Source organism: Chrysoperla carnea, chromosome 1 (assembly GCF_905475395.1).
Source record: "Chrysoperla carnea chromosome 1, inChrCarn1.1, whole genome shotgun sequence".
Lineage (NCBI taxonomy): Eukaryota > Metazoa > Arthropoda > Insecta > Neuroptera > Chrysopidae > Chrysoperla > Chrysoperla carnea.
This window is the reverse complement of record NC_058337.1, coordinates 103,207,650-103,229,173: the sequence shown is the minus strand read 5'-3', so window position 1 is coordinate 103,229,173 and position 21,524 is coordinate 103,207,650. Positions and strand designations below refer to the sequence as shown.

At 29.4% G+C, this 21,524-nt stretch overlaps 2 protein-coding genes across 2 annotated transcripts; both read left to right on the top strand.

The window, feature by feature from the left end:
• The first annotated feature begins 1,524 nt into the window (after positions 1–1,524).
• On the top strand, positions 1,525–4,984 carry LOC123292993 (putative mediator of RNA polymerase II transcription subunit 26). Its single transcript, XM_044873711.1, has 5 exons — positions 1,525–1,739; positions 1,808–1,892; positions 2,788–3,133; positions 3,701–4,236; positions 4,952–4,984. The coding sequence occupies exons 1-5, from the start codon at positions 1,528–1,530 to the stop codon at positions 4,982–4,984; spliced, it is 1,212 nt and encodes a 403-aa protein (XP_044729646.1). The 5' UTR covers positions 1,525–1,527.
• Positions 4,985–12,640: 7,656 nt separating this feature from the next.
• LOC123301523 (arf-GAP domain and FG repeat-containing protein 1) lies at positions 12,641–21,502 on the top strand (the record flags this gene model as incomplete). The annotated part of the gene is made up of 4 exons (XM_044884293.1): positions 12,641–12,861; positions 16,451–16,947; positions 19,256–19,567; positions 19,972–21,502. Coding segments are annotated over 4 exons (1,350 nt in total), but the record flags the coding sequence as incomplete, so codon positions are not given.
• Positions 21,503–21,524: the final 22 nt, after the last annotated feature.

Genomic DNA, 21,524 nt, shown 5'->3' with positions numbered 1-21,524 from the left:
ATTACTATCGTTTTTCTGACATTATCCACTCTGACTTTTGAGCAAACGTTAGCATATGCCCTGCTACGAATCTAATACTAATATTTGTATAATCAATATAAGTGTTCAAATAATATATTCACTATCATGATCTTCATGAACATATTTATAAAATTGTAAGCACTAAATGTGTACAAATTTATTATATATATATATATATATTTTTTTTTTTTTTTTGTAAATAAATTTATTAAAAGTACCAAACGATTCAACAATTTTATTATATTAATATATAGTTTTATTTATGCAACCAATTATATTCCATTTTTAGATAAATTATATTCCATTTTTATCTGCATATCACGTGACCTGAAACACGAGCCGCCATGATGTGACATCATATAGGCAAAAATAATATGCTTTAATTATTAATTTGTTGATGGCTTTCATGGACTGACTGTTGTTTTTACCAATATTACGTCACACAAATGACAGGATTTTTGCGAAAATAATACAGGTTTAAAATTTAATTTAAATTTATGGCAAGAAAGCGTGTTTATTTTTCCGAAATATATTTTTTGGTACTATTTATTAGAAAAATCAACATTTTTAAGTGCTTTTTCAAATATAGTACATAGAATACCCTATTGCAAGGCGGTACGCAGCGGAGTCGAGTGAATGAAAAATTTCAAGTATGGTTCGTACTTTAAATTTGGCCAAATTTGTTGACAACCAATTAAAAGTTCTATAATAAGCTCTTCTTAACAACTTATCAAAATTTTTATAATAAGCTTTTGTTAACAACCATTTAAAAATCGAATCGCGTTATCTTAACTCTAGGGAGCTCTAAATTTAGGAGCTCTAAATTCGATTCAGAGGGTATAGATTACATTAGCACTTGCAGGGAAGGAAATTGTCCATAAGATAGGTTCTAAATTCCGATGGTTCCGTGTTATAAGAGTTTAATACAATTATAATCGGTGTAAAGAAAACAGTAATTTAAAAACAAAAATTGTTAAAATTTCCATTAAATTATTTTTATAAATCGTTATGTGACTTGTATGAAATGAACAACTGAACATCTGAATTAAACATAATATAAGAAAAATCACTAAAAAAGAATGCAATGCACAGTTTAAATGCAGTGTTAAGTTAGTCTACAATCAATTTGTCATTTAAAATAATATGAAGTATAAACATATGTAAGTGAAACTGAATAAAGAATATAAAGTATGTGCTACAGATCATAGACTTAATGTAAATGTCGGTAAAATTATTAAATACAAAATACAGCATATAAGTGACATTAATAAATATATAATAAATTTATTTTTTAAATAATCATTATTTATTTATAATAAACAATATCAAATATTATTAAATATGTTTGGTATGTTTAATTAATTAATAATAAATAATATTTAAAAAAAAAAAATCAAATACTTTTTTTTTTTTTTTAAATAAATGAATTTCTTAATTTCATTCATTTCTTTTAAATTAAAATAAAACTACTTAAATATAAATGATAAGTGATAAATGATATAATTGATGTTTAATAATAAATTGACAGATATGGATGTGGATCAAACCACATCAAATAATGATTTGAATAATACTACAAATCCAAATAGTAATAGTAATAATAGTTTAAATAGTAATAGTTCAAGTTGTACCTTAAAACGATGTAGTAGTGCACCTATGATTAATGATATCAAAGATATTAAAATGAATACATCTCCTTCAACAACACCCACCAATAGGTAAAGTTTTATTATATTGTGTATACTTTGGATACATTATGATAACGATACAATATACTATGTTTTAGTTCAACATCAATGTTTTCGAGCATGTTCGTACCAAGAGCTAGACGATTTAGTGCTAGTTTTAGTCCACATACAACGATATCATCAGTAAGTATCATAATCGTATGAATAAACTTAATGTTCCGAAGAAGGATACAACATTTGAGGGGAGAAAATATCTACAATCGAAACATATTCTCTCGAATACTTAAAGCGCCAATTTCAGAAAGGCGCTAAATGTCATGAATCTAATGTTGAATTATTTATTCTAGAAAAGTAAAACTAACAGAGTTCTTATTATTATAAATAAAGCACGCGATGAACGCTTCTCTCCCGTTTAAAAACGCTTATATACGCTATTCGAATTATAAATCATCACGTTATGCTTACATGAGATATATTTAAGCGAAATACTTCCAGTTCTATTGCCTTATTTTATTTAAAACAAATGAAATTTACAAGATATACCCTCCCTCCCCTCGCAAATGCGGTTTTTCCTTATAAAACTCTTCAAACTGTACCGATTTTCTTTAATCATAGCTAAAAACACTCTCGATTAAATTACCTTTCAAACAAACAGAAATTCAAAATCGGTTCATCCGTTTAGGAGCTACGTTGCCACAAACAGGCAGGCATACATTGCGGTCAGACTTATAACATCTCTCTTTTTGTGCCGGGGGTTAAAAAAGCGATTCAAAGCATAACTTGGTTTTGAATTTATAAAAAAAAAAAAAAAAACTAGTTTACCCGGTTAACTTCTTACCACTTAACAGTCAATGCATTTCGTATTCGCTGGGCAATTTCAATTTTAAAAATAAAGATTACTGCGCTATAGTCTTCACTTCTCCAGCCTATATTTTTGGTACGGAACCCTGTTTTTTTTTAGAAAACAAAATGAAGCCCAAAATACCACCAAAATTTTCTTTATAATTCTTCAACTTTTCTTAAAATAAACTCGACATCACAATTTAATAGACTATTAAACAATTATTCTTTTAATTAGCAAACAACACCTCGATTAACGCCACGTGTATCGCAACTAAGACAAGAAGAAGCTGTTGATGTAACTAACATACGTGAAGTGGCACATGAACGTGAAATTCATAATACAATGACAATGTCACAATCCTGGGAAGATTTACGATTGATGACAACATCAGATACAGATAATGCTAAAACAACTGAGCATCAACATCAAATCTTATCACCAAATCCATGTAGAATGTTACCATTAAATATTACATTACCCACATCAACAATTGCTTGTTCGTCACCGTCTCCAACACGAGCTGGTGGTATTAGTTTTAATAATAACAGTAACAATAGATCTGTAGGATGTTTCTCACCAGGTATGAACGAATTAAAATATGTTTTTTCTTGGAATAATTCGTATAGGTTTGGATGTAGGTGAAAATAGTCAACGTATCTTTCATTGAATCTTTAAGTTAAAAATATGATTTTTGTACCATAGCTCGAAAAAAATGTACTATAGCAAAATTTTGTTAGAGGGAAAATTGTCTACCATAAAATAGTTCTTTATGGTTTTTTATTTTTATCGCTACAAATAAAGAAGATTTTCAGATTTCAATAGAAAAATTCTTTTTTACTAGCTCTGAAATAAGAAAAGTTTCAATAAAGTTTAAAAGGGGAAGTCTAAAATTAGATGTTCCAAATTCATAAATTTAAATTTTCATCATTCTGCAGCATATGGTTTTAAATTATACAATTTCAACATTCTTCAATATCAACGAAATTTCGAGCTATGAACCAAAACCACGAAATGATATCTTTAATTTCCCGCCAGAGAAATTCTCGATCGTTTTTCGGTACCAAAAGACAGTAGTTGTACCTACAGCCAAACATGTTTGAATTATTACTTCATAGACCTATAGTACATTTATTTTTATATGCACTAGGTATATCTGGTAGCAACACAAATGGAATGGTATGGAAGAGTATGTCACCATCACCAACACGTAAACAATCATTTACAACACGACGTAGTCTAAGTCCAACAATTACAATGCGACCCAGTTCTCTAGGTCCTGTTAAACGTAAATTTGAATTAGACGATGACAAAATGTCATCAGAGCAATCATATCCACCATTCAAACGAATTAATTTATCATCACCATCATCATCTCTAATACCAACAACAACTACAGCTTTATCATCACCATCGTCATCATTATCTACGTCGCCATTATCAAATAATAATAATATATTATTAATAACCAGTAATAACAATAAAACAACAACATTAACAAATAATAATACAACATTAGATACAACTTCATCATCAGAAACATCATCATTATCATTATCATCAAGTATTGATAATGATTCATCATCAACATCTGTTATAAATAATAGTAATAATAATAATTGTAATACAACACCATATAACAATCAACAACAACAATCAATGATTATCAATGATAATGATAATGATGTATCAATGATAAATATTAATGATAATAATGATACTATTAATAAAGCAATACAACAGCAGCAAACTAAAATACATAATATTGTTTAAAGTATAATTAATATCTGAATTAATTATAATTTCCCGCGGGCGGATTATGAAGGAGTTAATTTCCGTAATATATATGTGACGTATGTATGACAATCTACGCTGGAGTCAACGCTTTCGGAAATGAACTTTTAAATTCTAATATTTTCTACAAGATATCTTCTTCCATCACAGCATGTTTATAATGTGCCAAAAATCAAAAATTCTTCAGTCGTTCTTCTCCGAAAATGTGAAATATGTGTTGTTTGAAGAAGTTTCGTTTTCTAACATATTGTACATTGTTTTTCATAACTTAACAATTTCTTTCCTATGAGAATTTCGGCCAATTTAAAACTAAATAACGGTATTTCCTGTATACATTGATTTTGAAAATGATTTAACGTACATTTTTCAAAATAATGTTATCTACGCCCGTGAGATATTAACTAATTATCTCATCAAATTGGTCAAATCAATGTCAAAATCTAAACTAATACTATTGATAAATGGTGAGTAATCCGGTAGTTTAAATTAGATCTACTGAAAACAGGTCCACTTCCTTTTTTAATCAGTACGAATTATTATCGCCTGTTGGCGGCGGGATTTATCTGATTTGAATTTGAATATTTTGATTGGCCTTTAAAAATTACAGTTACAAGTATCGCCATCTGGTAATCTAAATTAGAACTACTGAAAACGGATAAGCATTTCTGTTCGTATTCTTACGAGTTCGTAGGATTTAATTTTTTAGTTTATATTAGCTGGGATCCAAGTTAAAATTCTGTCCGAGAATATACTCGATATTTGACAGTTTTTAAACATGTTATATTACTGAAAATAAAAATTATCTTGTTGAAGTTAATATAAATTTAATGGACATTTAAGGGGGAATTTCTCTAGCGTAGATTATCAGCAATTATTTCCTTCGTATTTTTTTCGTCGTTGGCACAGCTTGTATGAAGTATAAGCGTATCCATTTCATATTGACAAATGATAACCAATATATTTAGAGAGATAACATCTGTAAAACAAGCACTAGTTTGTTTATTAAATCCTCGAATTTTTTTGAGTTCTATCTTTTATAGCTATTTTTAAAGCGAAAATATGTGTTGTAACTCTTCGACTCCTTTATCGCTGGAATTATTGATATAAAGTATTCGATTCAAGTTCAATTTTTTACAATAACACATTTTACAAACTATGGCATACCTAGCCTAAACTTTACTTATATTACATCATCATACAATAAAAAAATATATTGAATCTCTTGCATGTCGTTAAATGTCCTGTTTTCAGTTGATTTAAGGCGCTTATAACGTATTGTTCCCAATTTAATTGCTTCTGGAGGGTTGGGGTAATAAAATTAAATTTTTTGACTCATTTTGTTGAGTCCAACTAAAATTTATCTCCAAAATTGAAAATGTCTTCTGGAAACTTGAGGGGAAACTTGAAACTATAATAGTTCATACTTTTTTTTTTGAGGGCTTTCACATGCCAATTTTGTTGGTAGGAACTTTTCAATTTTTTGAGGTACAATTTTACATTTATTTTGAGAGTCTAAGTTAAAAATAGGAAAGTGGGATGTAGATAATAGCATCTTTACCGAAAAACATTGAAGACGATATTTGATTTCATATTTAAACTAGCTAAAACACTTTACTATAATAACGGTTAAAATAGTTGTTTATTATATAAACTCTCTATAATTTCGAAGCTATCATTTGTCGATTTGAAAAGAATTAGCCATAAGAGCGCTTTCGAACACTCAGTAAATTATCAACTCGAGCTCGTTCGATTGATTAGCTTTGACACTATGAAATGACATTGAGTAATCGCCAATTTAATTAACGTCGTTCAGGAGCGCTCTTATCGGGCATTAAGTTTATTTACAAAATGTTATGTTTGAAAAACATTAGTTAAAAAACGATTGTTTCCTATTTTATTATTATCGTTCTTGAGATAAAATTATAATTTTATAGATGAATATATTCATCTCAGCAAATATGCCAATACTTCTGAATTTCTAGAATTCTTTCTCCAAGTTAATATTGAACAACGTAAAGAATTTTTTGCGTGTAAGAAATTTTTTCCATTACTGTAATTATAAAAATAATTATTGTGAGGTAGTCATCTGTCTTTACTTTTTATGCCTATTGTTCACGTTTAAAATATTAATTGTAATTGTGATTTAAAATGAACAAAAAACAATCTGTAATTGAAAATAAACGATGCTTATCTGGAGAGAATAATCTTATCTGGAAAGAATATTTGGAACTATCTTCCGTAGGAAAATAACAAACAGCTGAAATATTAATTATATATCAAAATACACAAACAAAAATTTTGATGTATCTCTGACATTTAATGATTGGAACTTAGTCGCAACCCGAATCATGCAAACAAATCTAAAATCAGCATACATTTTAGCAACTCTTTTTATCGAGGAGAGAAAACGCGGGATTTGTTCCTCGGGGATTAGACCCAACTTCTACATACATGTTAGAAGGGTAAAATTTTTTGCGTGATCAATGAAATATTCATTAATATTAAGCTTGCTGCGCAAGTAAAAATTTTCCAAATACTATGGGAGAGAAGTCTTCCAGCCTTAAAAATATTTGTAGAAGAAAAAGTTGTTAAACACGACCTTGACAACAGCCTCTTAACTTTCCAGTAATTTTGAAATGACTGGTAAATACTAGACCTGATTTAGATCTATAAATTATTAATAAACTACGGAATAATTTCTAAAAACTTCTTTTGAGCATTGTAATCATTCTTTTCATTTTCAAATGATTTTATTGTTAATTATTTAAATTACAAAAAACAATTGATTCACTTTTTGTAAATTAATTTGTTTTGTTTTCATTTGATTTTATGTTTTTGTTTGTAATTATTAAAAAAAAATGAAGCATGAATTAAATATATTTGTTTGTTAATTAATATAAGTATTTAGTTGATAGATCTGTGATTTGTTTAATTAAAAAAAAATACAATAAACAAATATTAATGAATTTAAAAATAAAAAATTAAAATCAATAATATCTAGTCTAATTATAATTATATTTGCCATATAATTAATATAATTATAATATGATATGAATTACACTAAAATGAATTCAACATATCTAATTAGTTTTATATTTAATATGTATATATTATTAATTAATTAATTAATTAATATAATGTGCCAATCAATACAATACAAAAAGGAAATATTATTATTTCTTGATTGACAATTGCTTTTAATTAATGGAAATCTTAAGTTAAAAATTTGCAGCTTTTCACATTTAATGTTAAATAACTAATATACAGAGTGGGGCATAAGTGGTTATATTGTTTAAAAAAATTTATATCATCAGGCCTGTGCGCAGAAATTATCCAAGGGAGTGGGAGGTCAAAGTTCATCATGTCAATAAAAACCAAAACTTCTTTTCGAGTAACAGAACACTTTATTATATCAAAATGTGATATTCAGTCACTAATTTTGAATAAGTTAACACCGCGAAGTACACAAGAAAAAAAAAATTTTCCATAACTCTGTGCGCATCGACATTTGGATTACGATTTATATTGAGCAATGTTTAACCGATCTTCAGACATTGTTGTTCTTAGATATGTTTTGAGACGATGCGAAGTTGAAAAGGAGCGTTCATTCGACACTGTTAGACATTGGTAGATATTTGGAAACGCAACTTCATTGCGAATATCGATTACTTCGAGTGAATTTTTGACGTCCTGTCCGGCATCGCGTTTCTTGTTCTGATTAATATTCTTATATTAACTTATACTCACATTTTCGTTTTGAATAATTTCAATGCGTGGTTTTTTACACTAAAAGCGATGCATATCCATAGTCAACAGAATCAAGAGTCAACAGTATTGAGTTCTATTTGCGCATGAATTCAGTGGCATGAAAAATAATACGCTAGTACCGCTAATAGAACAGAACTAACATGGATTTTAGAACGCACCCAATGACACGCAATAGAAAGAAGGAAAAGTGCATCAGATCGAGAAAATAAATAAAAGAGAGACCAAAAATCTTGATGAGTTGTTTAGATCTCAAAATTATGATCTTGGTATAGGACAATTTTGACATCAAGAGGAACAAAGACTTTCCGACACGGAAACAGTTGTCTCCAGTTTCTCCTCTGGTATTATACAATCTTACTCAGCCAAATCTAGCTATTGTATAGTTAAAAATATTACTGAATCTTCTTACTAGACATTGTCAATTATCATCTATAGAATCTGGGGATCAGTGACGATTCTACATGTAAGGCATCGTAAGTAAATTGGTTTGGTTTCAACGAATGCACATAGAATCTCCAGATCTGGGTATACTTAAATAAATTTTATTGTAATTTTCATATTGTCTATACAGCATCGCGTGTCTCCTGATGATCACGCATTGATCTGAAGAAAATTTCCAAATAAGTAAAATAGTGAAAACTTGTCGTCCAAGAAATGATAACATTACCTAATATTATAATATTATTATTTACAACATCTTTATATCATAAGCATGTTCTTTGTATGGTATCAAATTGACGCAATCATAAACTTGTTGCCAAAGCTTGCGCAATGGGAATTAAAGATATTTAAAAATCCACATTTAAACTCGGACGACAAGTGACGATTTCATTAGTTTGACCCTGCGTAAAGAACATGAATAATACACTGCAAGCCCACGTCTAAAAAACTAACTAATTACAGCAACGTTGGACTTTGTATATGTTCGTTCCAGCTCGCTGGACAACCTCTTACATAAAAATAGCCTCGGTAGTTTAGCGTTCTCATTCACGTTATTTGGGAAATTTTATATAACTCAAAAATGTTTGCATTTAGATCATCGTCGTCGCCATTGATTCTTTTGATCAAGATGCCAAGATTTATAAAATCTCCCAATATGCTCCAATTCCCATATGGTTAGTGCATGATTCTTTGAAACTTGCATATGTAATCAAAAATTTTCCGACCCAGGTCGTCCCTTTACTGAGACTGCATGGCTCATTAAAAACAATAATTTTCGTATGAAATAAGTTACATAACATGCTATCACATATACAAAGTATCAAGAGTGCTGTAATCATTAGGTTTTTTTGATGTGGACTTGCGATATAATATAAAGTAAACAATATATTACAAGTAAGATCAGATCATCCTTAAATGATTACCATCACATTATCTTATCAAATATGTATAGTAGCCTAGCTCAACACATTCTGTTTTAATTAACATTTGTTGTAAATAATACGGAAGCCAGGAGGATTTTCGTGACCGATTGATTTCCTCGAGAGCGCAACATACAATTCATGCTTTAAAATGTTTGCTTTTAAGAATATAATAACTGAGAGAAACAATAGTAATATTTTTTTATTTATCTATGGTTAAAGTGCTTATAAACAATTAGATCATTTGCATTAAAATGAGAGGTCGTAGACCTCCCTATTTTAATAAGAAGTCAAATTACGCACATTTCTGATAAATCTAGTTATCAACTGGTTCAGTTAATATGTTTCCTGTTCATTCCTCACATTTTTTCCGTGGGAAAAAATACATGGAAAACGCTTACTCGTTCTCGTAGAAGTTAATCGGCCACGAAAAACCCCCTGGTTGCCGTATTAAAATGTAATTGTCATGTAATATATAAAAAATGTAGTTTAATGTAAATATATTTATAGCTAATATTTATTCATTATCGATTATTGATTACTCCTTTTAATGTATTATGAGAGTTCATGTTGTTCTTCTTGGAGCATAGGCCGCATAGGAATTATAGGTGTTTCATTTCGTTCCATGATTTTCCTACTTCTTCGAGTTCTTTTTTAACTGTCCTCCTCCTGCTTTTCTGGGAGTTCCTATTTACCACACCCCTAGAGGATTCCAGTCTATCGCGGCTTTTTCTTTATTCTCGTCTGATTTTCTAAGTGTATGGCTGATCCATCTCCACTTTCTTTCATCTTTGTCTCAATGGGTCATTGTTTGGTTCTTTCCCATAAGCGATCGTTTGACATAGTTTCAGGCCATCAGAGATTTACTATGCGGTGAAAGTATCGGTTAACAAATATCTGTAGTTGGTTTCTTATCTACCCAAGCATCTTCCAGATTTCACAGCTGTATAGTAGTACCAACTTCATATTGGATTGGAATAGCTGAAGCTCTGTTTTCTTCTGGATGTTGTTGTTACGCCAGATAATTGGGCAAAGGCGCCGTTTGCTTCTTCTTCGGCACCAGCCTATTCTGTTATGACACTTCCAAAGTATGTGCGAATGTGTTAAATGCCTCAATAGGTCTTCCTGACAGCCATAGTGGTTTTTGCAAGGTGATACACTTTTCTTTTGTCTTACTAGCGTTAATTTGGTGCCCCGCTTTGTTAGCTTCTTCTTCGAAACTACAAATGTTTATGTGTAAAAAGTGTTTTATTTACTTAACATAGGTTCGAAACTGGAAAAATAAGTTTTATCGAGAAAATTACTTCAAACAAAAAACATTGGGTTCATGAGCACACATCTTAAGCAAGCATTATGGGATGCTAGCATATGATATACATGAAACAGGCTATCTATGCATAATAACTATTCCTTCTATGTCTCTGGTTAGTACATGCTCAAGACAAGGAGAAAGGGACCACTTAGGCAATGTTCTCTTTTGTCGATGTATCGCATATCACGCCCTTTATATACCTATGGTGATGTCGTTAGAAATCGTATAATGCTCATATCATCGAAAACGATAAGAAAAAATATGTTCAAGTGCGAGTTTAGGGTTCCGTACCCAGAACATCTAAAAAATAAGGGATGATCTTGTAAATCGGTTCAGTTTGGAGAAGGCTCTAAAGGAAAAAAGTAATTTAATGGAGAGTGTTAGATATATTTCAAGCGCAAATTTAGGGTTCCGTACCCGAAAAATTTGTCGGGCGTTTTTTAATTTTGTTAATATCACTTGTTTTAAACTTATTTATAAAACAATACAAGGTCTTCTTCGATTCGACACTGTCTATAAAGAGTATTTCAACAGCTAACTCAGTCAATTGTTTATTTTCACTTGTTTTATTTATTTATTTTTTTAATACTTATCATCGAAGGCGTTGAGTTTGGTAAAAAATGTCAGGGATCAAAAAATGTTTAGAATCGTCCAAAATATAAAATCCAATAGTTATTTTATATATTAAATACTTAAAAATTGGTGTCCGGAAGTAGGGTACTCTGTTCCACCTTATGGACATAAATCGAAAATGCACAAGTTCAAATGAATATGATTTTGTTGAAAACACTTAAACATATACTTTTCTCCAGCTCCCATAAAAATCTACTGGTGCGGAGTTTTTTCTTTAGTCAAACACTCAGACTCAGTTTTTTCGGTTATTTATTATCATCTTTAGGTATCTATAATCTGTACTTTTTCTCTTTATCCGATAAAGGAAGTCCGGTTTATTATACGTCGATGTTATCATGTTGTTGTACCATGTATATGAAATATACATAGTATATTAAGTTTAGTCCCAAGTTTGTAACGCTTAAAAATATTGATGCTACGAAAAAAATTTTGGTTTAGGTGTTCATAAAATCACCTAATTAGTCCATTTTCGTATGTCTGTCTGTCTGTCGCCTGTCCGTCTGTCATCACGGTTACTCAAAAACGAAAAGAGATATCAAGCTGAAATTTTTATAGCTAATGACATAAAAAGTGAGATACAGTTCGTAAATGAGCAACATAGGTCAATTGGGCCTTGGGTCTGTAGGACCCATCTTGTAAATCGTTAGAGATAGAACAAATGTTTAAATGTGAAAAATGTTCCTTATAAAAAAATAAGCAACTTTTGTTTGAAACATTTTGTTGTAAACATCACTGTTTACACACGAGGGTGCTAATTAGATGCAAATTTTATAGTATGTGTTAATATGGGAATATCAGTTATGTGTGTGTGGCTATTTAAGAGTGGAAATCTTTTTTTATTTACGTGACGTCAAAAAACAAACGATTGCGTCATCAAAACTGTCTTTACATGGTATTTCAACAATTAACTCAGTCAATTGTTTGTTTTCACTTGTTTAAAATTAATAGTAAGAGTATAGTTACAAGTAAAACGGTATGAAGTCATCTATGATTCTAGTAACTAGTGCGAATAAAGAAAGTACCAACCACTATATTGACTAATGCAGTTTATATGAGTGTTTAACATTATTGTTCAAGTACTGAATAGTAAAGTGAATAACACTTTATTTTTCATATACAATAAATATTTATTATTGTGTTAAATCAAAACAATAAATAAATGAAGTGATTTAAATAGTTTTATAAATATATATATTTAATAATAAATATAATAAAAATGAGTTCACGTAATACTAATAATAATAGTACAAATAATACAAATAAAAAATGGATACGTACTAGATCAAATGAACCAAAATCAATAGATGAATTAAATTATGAAGAATTACGTGAATTTGCCCAAGAAGGCAGTAATCGATATTGTTTTGATTGTCATCAACGTGGACCTACTTATGTTAACATGACGATTGGTTCATTTGTTTGTATGAGATGTTCAGGACTTTTGTAAGTATTACATGACTAACTATCATCATTATTCATTTAATTATTCATTTAGAAAGTGTTTGATATTTTTTTTTAAAATGATTGCTAAATATATTTAAAATAATGATATTCATATAATAATAAACAATTATTGTATATAGTTTTGGATATTGTTCAAAGTAAAAATTTACTTTAAGATACGATAATTTCTATACATATTAATTTATTTTATAATTCAATTAATTGTATACGAACAAAGAAGTGATAAATCGTATACAATATTATCAATTAATAAACACATATCAGACTTGTACATACACAGGACTTTACTTCCGTTACAAGTACAAGAATGTACTTTTAAAATTAAATCAAAATAAATAAATATATCACACACAATTTGAATATATTACACTTCCGTATAGTACAGTAAAATAATCTGCTGGGATATTAAATAAGATTGCTTCTTCCGATTGCGTTTAAATTTCGTGTATACTTTCTACATGATGCTAGAAAAAAAGTATTCAAAAAAACTTTTCACTCAGTTGAGCCACTTTCGACAATTATGAAATTTTAAAAAAAATTAAGTTAATTTTTAGCATCCCAATTCAGTATTTAAAAATTATGTTTGCTTCTGGGAAAGATCGAAAATGTAACAGTTATTATTCATCCTATCGATTGGATTATTAACGGAAAAGTTGTAGATATATTCTAATATCAGTCGGAGAAGTTTATATTCGGAATTTCAGGCACATCACTGAATTCATTTTGACCAGTTTTGACGTTACGTACATGTATGGTCGTACATATCCCGCATAACTCGGAAATAATTAGCCACAGAACGTTAAATTTTTGTATTAAGGACCGTTGTAACACTTAGTTCCCTTTGGCACTCGTACATATCGGTCTAGAAAATATTCAATTTTCAGAGTTCAATTGAATATACATTTTGACCACCCCTGAATCAATTTTAAGTAATTTGACATTTGTAAGCGAAAAAAGATGTCTTGTAGTGTCCATGCCGAATTTTTATACCCTATATATATGAAATATATATCAAGGTATACTAATTTTAGTTCCAAGTTTTTATCGCTTAAATATTGATGATACAATAACTTAAAAACGAAAAGGGATATTAAGCGTAAAAAGTGAGTTTGAGTTCGTAAATTAGCAACATAGGGCAATTGCATCTTGTAAACTGTTAAATAAAAAAACGTAAACGTTGATTTGAATTTTCAAATCAAATAGCCAATTTGATAACGTCGTGGAATTTTATTTATTTTTTGTAACTGTAAAATAACACATGTAATTTCTGTCTTTCGATTACGACCCGAAGACCAGCACTGAGTCCCATTCCTTTCAACAATTATGTAATTAGATCTATTAATTAGTCAGAATAAATGATTAGTCGAAAATTTTGAGTCTCCAAGGCTAAAAATAATTAGATTGAATTATTTACTTTGGAATATTCGTCGCAGATCAATTTTTTTACTCAAGTTCATTATGTTTGAAGAAATTACGTTCAAAGAAACAGATAAATAATTTTTGCGTATTGTTTTTGTATTTTTTTTTTTTTTTTTTTTTTTTGTATATTTGAAATTTTAGGAATTGTTTTTTTTTCTTTTCTACATAAATTGATAACTTTGGGTTTTTTTCTAATTTTTTAAAAAACAAGTTTAATAAGATAAGTCGATTTTATAACTTTTAAAAATTAAAAGCTTTTAAAGTTATCTGAATCAATTATTCCGAAAAAATTCTTTTTTTTACTGTACTATTAAAAATACAAATATACAGTGTGTTTATAAAGAGATAGAGGAGTTGAGTTGGAAAAATGAGAAAATTTGTTAATAATTGATTTTACGTCTAATAGTTATTATAAACAAGCGAAAACAAACAATTAACTGAGTTAATTGTTGAAATACCCTGTATAGAAATTGTTGAATGTCAGTACTTGTAATATTTTTAATAAATTAGAATAGTTTAAAAAACACAATTATGGCGGACTTTCGACCATTTTTATTTGTTTTGTTTTGGTTTTTATAAAATTTTAAACCGAATCGTGACTGTGTGTGTATAACACATACATACGTTAGACAACGCAACATATAAGCTAGACTGTTTACGAAAAAATGTTTCAACAAAAGTTGTTTATTTTTTTATAAAGAACATTTTTTACATTTAAACTATTGTTCTATCTCTAACGCTTTACAAGATGAGTCTTACGGCCCCTAGACCTTGACCTGTATTGCTCATTTACGAACTCAACCTCACGTTTCACGTCCTGAGCACGCTATAAAAATCGATTTCTTTTTTTTGTTTTGAGTTATCGTGTTTTGTGGTTTATTTTAATATACTACATTTTTCATGTGTCCCCAAAGATAATAGCCATGAAGAGTTAGGTCTGGTGCACATACTTCCTTAATCTGTGGGTTTTGGACAAAAGTATATAAAGCAATTTTGACTTAAAATAATTTTCCAATTTTTAATAAAACAATTTATGATCACACTGTATACATATTAAAATATATGCATAGTTCAAGTACAAAGGTCATTAATAAAATCATACACTTTGATATATAATTAAAATTAAAAGAAGCGTATTTTTAAATCTCGGGCCAGGCGTACTATTTGACAGTCATTTCTAGATGGTTGCAAATTTGAGAGACTGTTGTCATGGTTGTATCTAGAAACTGTTTCCTCCAGCGCTAAATCTATACTATGGGCAGGTGGAGCTAGTGCCCAGAGCAATAATCATTTTGAAAACGTTTTCAATTAAAAATTATAATACTCACTATTTTATTTTTTTCCTTTGGCCCAAAATTGGTCCCCGGGTCGGCCCAAACCTATTGTATTGATCAATATCTCCGATTCTATATGAGTTAAAGTAAACCAACCTACCTACGGTAAAGGTTGGGCTGTGGCCTACTCTAACAAAGTGCAAAATTTGGCCAACCTTAAAGATTTCTAACCTAAAAAATTTACCAATTTTTCGAGGCCCGAATTTTTCTAAATTGACTCAAAAGTCGGAGTATTGACCAAAATTAGAATGGATAGTATTTTTAGGTTATATTGACCTAAATCTTCAAGGAGTATTTTGTTTTTTTTAATAATTGCATTTTTCGGCCTAAAAATTCAATCTTACGATTTTTCGGAATTGGTTGATTTTGGCGAGGGAAGTGGCGATAATAAAAAAACAAAATATCGAAGTGAAACAACATAAAATCCGCTCTTTTTCGCTTTATATATATTAATTTTAGAGAAAACTTCCTATTCGAAAAAATGTATTCGTAAAAATGGCCATATCTTTTTTTCCTCACCTTTAGGAGCAAAATGATCCAAAAGATTGTGATAAGCGCACAAAATAACCTCTCAGAAAAGAAAACTTTAAACCATTCGCCATTTTTTTTCTAAACGGGGCTCGATTTTGACTATTTTGCGACTAGACTGAATTTTTTGACCTCGCTGGAAGATAAATCTCCCTATGCCACAATTTTCTAGACAAAGAATGTCGAAAATTTCTAAATATTATGTCTTGCCCTACATCTATTAATATCATATAACAATTAAAATTGCGCATTTCTAAACATAATTATAAAATGATTTTAAATTTTAGACGCGGTTTAACACCACCACATCGTGTAAAATCAATGTCAATGGCAACATTTACAACAGAAGAAATGGAATATTTACATGAACGCGGCAATGATTATTGTAAACAAGTATGGTTACAGCTATTTGAAGGAAACGTTTTAACGGAATCAAACGATGAACAAGATATTAAAGATTTTATGATACAAAAATATGAACGTAAACGTTATTATGTTGATCCAAAATTAGTTACAAATTTACAAACAAATAATAAAAAACAATCTACCACAACAAATAATAATAATAATAATAAATTTAGTAACAATAATAATGAACAATTAAAGAATAATAAAAGTAGTACGGATGATTTTGTAGCTGATTTTAGTAAAGCTGATATATTTATTGCTGAACCATTAAATAAATCGACAAATAAAAATGGTTTTGTTCAACAGCAGCAGCCGCAACAACAAGCGTCATTTGCTAATTTTGATAATAATCCAATATTTATAAATAATTCAGCAAGTAAGTAGTAAATAAGTATTATAATAATAGAACCAAGGGCAAAAAACTTGAAAATTTTTCTTGTTTATTATTTTTAATAAGCTTATGTTCACGTCAATAAAAGAGCGCTCTCAGTAATTTTTGTTTAAACTTGCTATTGATAAAAAGAAATTGTTAGTATTTTAAAGTTCCGTACATCTGATGCAAAAAAACGGAACCTCCACAGTATTACTTTCGTGTCTAACCTCTGTGTCATTCCTATTTTCTCTCAATCTAAAAGAGGCATTAAGGTAGTACTTCCACGAAAGTGATATTCCAAGAATTTCTCAAAACTCAGAATATAAAATATTTAATTCATAATACACATGCTGTTAAAATTAGAAGATGATTTACCATGTCATACATGAGATATTAGCAATTAAAAGTGACGCAATTTGTACGTGTACGTGCCCGTAGCATGGGAGAAGCGTGGGAAAATGACAAATTTTTATTTATTTATCAATGAATGACGTTCACCATCTCTATGAAAATCTAATATAATGTAGAATACTATATTTAGAAAATATTAAAAAAAAATAAAAATTATTTACCATATAGTTTCGATAAAAAACTTAAATAAATAACTCGTTTTAGCGATGATTTTTTGTGGAGGGGATATAAAGACTAGTGGTATGGAAACGATGTGGCAACGTTGTCACAAGCAAATGTCGGTACAAAAGGAAATATGTACATGTATAGGTATAGGATAAATAATAATAAGAATAATGCGACGTTGCCACATTTCCATACAGAGTTATATTTCATAGTGTGTGTGTATACGTATAGGGGATATAGTAGTGGAGGAAGTACAGTCTTGTGAAAAAAATATATGGTACAGTCATAGCACAGTTAATGCGCTGAATGATAGTATTAGTCCAAAACTTTTTGACTGGACTGTCGCGGAGGAACTACCTTAAATTGAAATTTGGTACATATCACTGATTTCTATATAACTGGATAAAGGATCTATATGGCGTCAAATAAATTTAAGTGTTTACTATTGAAGCATTCCCAGTGCCCCAGAAAAAGTGGCTAGGAACTAAATGAAACCAATGTACGAAAAGAAATTAGTTACGATTTCATACGAAGTATATTATTAAATATGCGCTTGCGCCGTTTAATTTCTATCCATTTATTTGGAGGCACCAGTTTATACTTCAAATTTGATCAATTTCAAGACAGAGATTAGAGTACATATCCAGAATTATGTGACTCAACCACGGACGAATAATTTAAATAAACGAATTCTGTTTTGAGGAGGGGGTATAGCTAAAAGAAAATTTCCCCAACCATGGGTATATCGCGGGGGCTGAAAAAAGCAACTACCCCATTTCTTGGAATATTACTTGTTTTAGAATTAATTGGCAATTTTTAATCCAGACCAAAAATTCTGGTTTACCTGCTCCTTTCCAAAAGCTGAACCCATGTCTCCAACCCGTTATTTACGAAACTAACGAATCTTAAATCTTGGGAACGGAATGCAGGATCTCTAGTTTAAATCTCTTTCTTTTTCATGAGCAATGAATGTTTTGACTAGAAGATAGTTTCACTAACTTTGCCTACACTTGTGCCCTCTTTCCTTGATTTTAATTTTTTAGAAAACAGAATACAGACCATTTTATTTGCAGACAATGTAAAATTCTATAGGCGAAGGAATTTTTTAATCGGTTAAGAAGTAGATTCAAACGATTTCTTACAAATACTTTTGTGAGAATTAGATTTTAGAGCATAATTTTTGTGTACAATGTCTATGAGTTTTTATATATCAAGAAAGCCCGCTTAAAGATTCTGTGTATCTTTATTGACTTCAAGTTCACTTTAGAATTAATATTTTTTTCTGTTAAATTTGACGATTTAATCTTAAAATTACATAATTTTTACTTATTAAATCGACGTTTGGCTGATTTTTTATAGATGGTTGATTAAAAATCAATGTGATTTATTTAGTGGGCGGTTTATAATACCGGTTTTGCGTAGTTAATCGATATTTTAAATCCGCCCTCGAAATAATTGACTAGATATATTAAATTTCAACTACATGATTTTTTGCGTTTGAAAAACTTGCTTTGATAGTTGAAAATAATTACATGGACGGCTCTTCTCTTTGTGGCATTTCTTCTGGTAATTAAGCTTTTCCTTCATATAATTGAGAAAATTGCTTTAGGAGGAGTCAGATATGGATCATTTTAATTACAAATTTACCATTAAAATTTCTGTTTCAATTTTGCTCCAATTAATTCTGAACTAATATTTTAAATAACATTTTTTAAACAATTATTTCAATTTGTAGGTAATGGCTCTAATATTAACAATAATTCAGCAACAATACGACCCCAAATACAATCAAAATTAACTCATCAATTAGCAAATAGTAAACAACTACAAACAAATGCAACACCATCGGAAGATCGATATGCAGCATTGAAAGATTTAGATATAGCCTTAAAAACCCAACAACAGCAACAACAACACATAGCTGATTGGATTGGAAATGTTAATAATAGTATTGGTATTGGATCACCAGCTATGTCATCGTCCATTAGTTCATATGGAGGTTCACCAGCTACGACTGGTAATAATGGATTCAATCATTTTAATAATGGTATGTAAATTTTTTTTGGAATTAATAACTAATTTGAATTTAAAAAAAGGATGTGTGTACATATGTACGCACGTAAGAAGTTATACTTCTTTAGATGACACTTAATCTGTCATCTATCTGTCTTTGTTTATTGTGAGTGACATCCTTCTTCCTTTATCGACTAACTGCATGGTGTTGTTACTAACTTCAACATGTAGTTTTCGTGTCGCAACATAAAAATTCACTCATCATTTTTTCATAAAGCGTCTAAAGAAGTATAACTTCAAAAAGAGTGCAGAGAAAAAGAGTTTAAAAATTTGTGATACGAGAATAAAAATTTTTCTCATAAGGAAGTAAATTCTTATGGAAGTAATCACTTAATTTTTGTTAAGTTTTTATAATTACTCAGACTCTTTTTTTTTCAGGTAATGGTAATGGTAATATCTGGAATCCATTTAATACAACACAAACAACAATGTTAACTCCACCATCAGCGCAAGGGATGTTTTTAACAAATAATAAATCAGCATCACCATCCGAACAATATATAAATCCATTTAGATCAACACAAATCAACGCTAGTCAATTACAACAAAATAATAATGATCTATCATTATTTAATACAATCAATCCATTTAAACAGCAACAATTAAATTCAACAATGATGATGTCGAATTATAATACAACTGCTAGTGCTGCTAGTACAGCTGGGGCACCAACATTCTCAAAGAATCCATTTTTATGAAAATATTTTTTTATTTTATTAAAATTAATAATGACAAACATACATGACGAAAAACGAACAAATTCTTTATTTTATTTTATTTTTATTTATTTATTTATTTAAAAAAATTTTTTTAAATGACAATGTTAGACGGACCTGGTGTTTTGTTTAACAACTTTTTTTTTTTTTAAATTAGATTTAAGAAAAAATCTACTTCAGAGAGACTAAAAATCATAGAATTTTTTTTTTTTTTTTTTTAATTTACAATTATTTTAACCTAAAGGTGTAACAAAACTAAATTTTATGCAAATTTCTATAACTGATTAGCACTCTGGAGCTAGTATATCAATATATGGCTTCACGAAATCATTCTCATACACTGGGATTTGAGTTCTTTAATAACTTTTCATTTTCTCTTCAATTTAAACTCCAATGTTCTTAAATTTACAATATCTTGTAAGGAATGAATTATTTTAAAATGAAGCAAGGTTGTCACCGTCAACATTGCTAGAAGTGTTGAAGAAATGAGTTAAACAAAAACAATAAGTCGATTTAATAAGTTTATTTTTTTGAGCAAATTTGAATACTATTAAAGTGAAGTGATATTGAAAAAATATTTTCAAGAGCTAGTAACAAAACGATCTTTTTATTTCAAATTTTAAAAATTTTCACTTGGAAATGGGACCACTTCAACCGATTGATAGTTTAAAAGAAAATTTAAGCCCCAAATTTTTATTCGATTTTTTGTGCAGCATTTTTCGAACAATGAAATTATAGTCGAAAATCAGTATAGCCTTAACTACAGTAGTCCTCGCTATCTTATTAGCCAGGGCTACACTGTCGACTGAATTACCACTCATAACACTTAGATCTCTGATGATCGCACTTGTAGAGTCTGGTATGAAGGACTACAAATCCTTCATAGATGTTATTTGCACCTGTAGAAATCTTCAACGCGTCAAATTCAGAATGTTGACCGAAGACATCACGCCTTCGGGTCACAGGTTGTTCTCAAGGATACAGAGGACCCCTTGGCCTAGGTGCTAGGGACCCATTTGCGGTACCTCTCTTATATTTTATTCTTATTATCTCAATAGCCAATTCTCCAGCTGGTTCTGGTTTTACTTGTATTGATATAGTAGTTACAGAGTGTGGTATTCATGTATAGAAATCTGACTAATTTACTAGTCACAAATTATAAAAAAAGAATAAATCATAAAAGTTTATCTTTAATTATTCTAAAAATAATTTGAA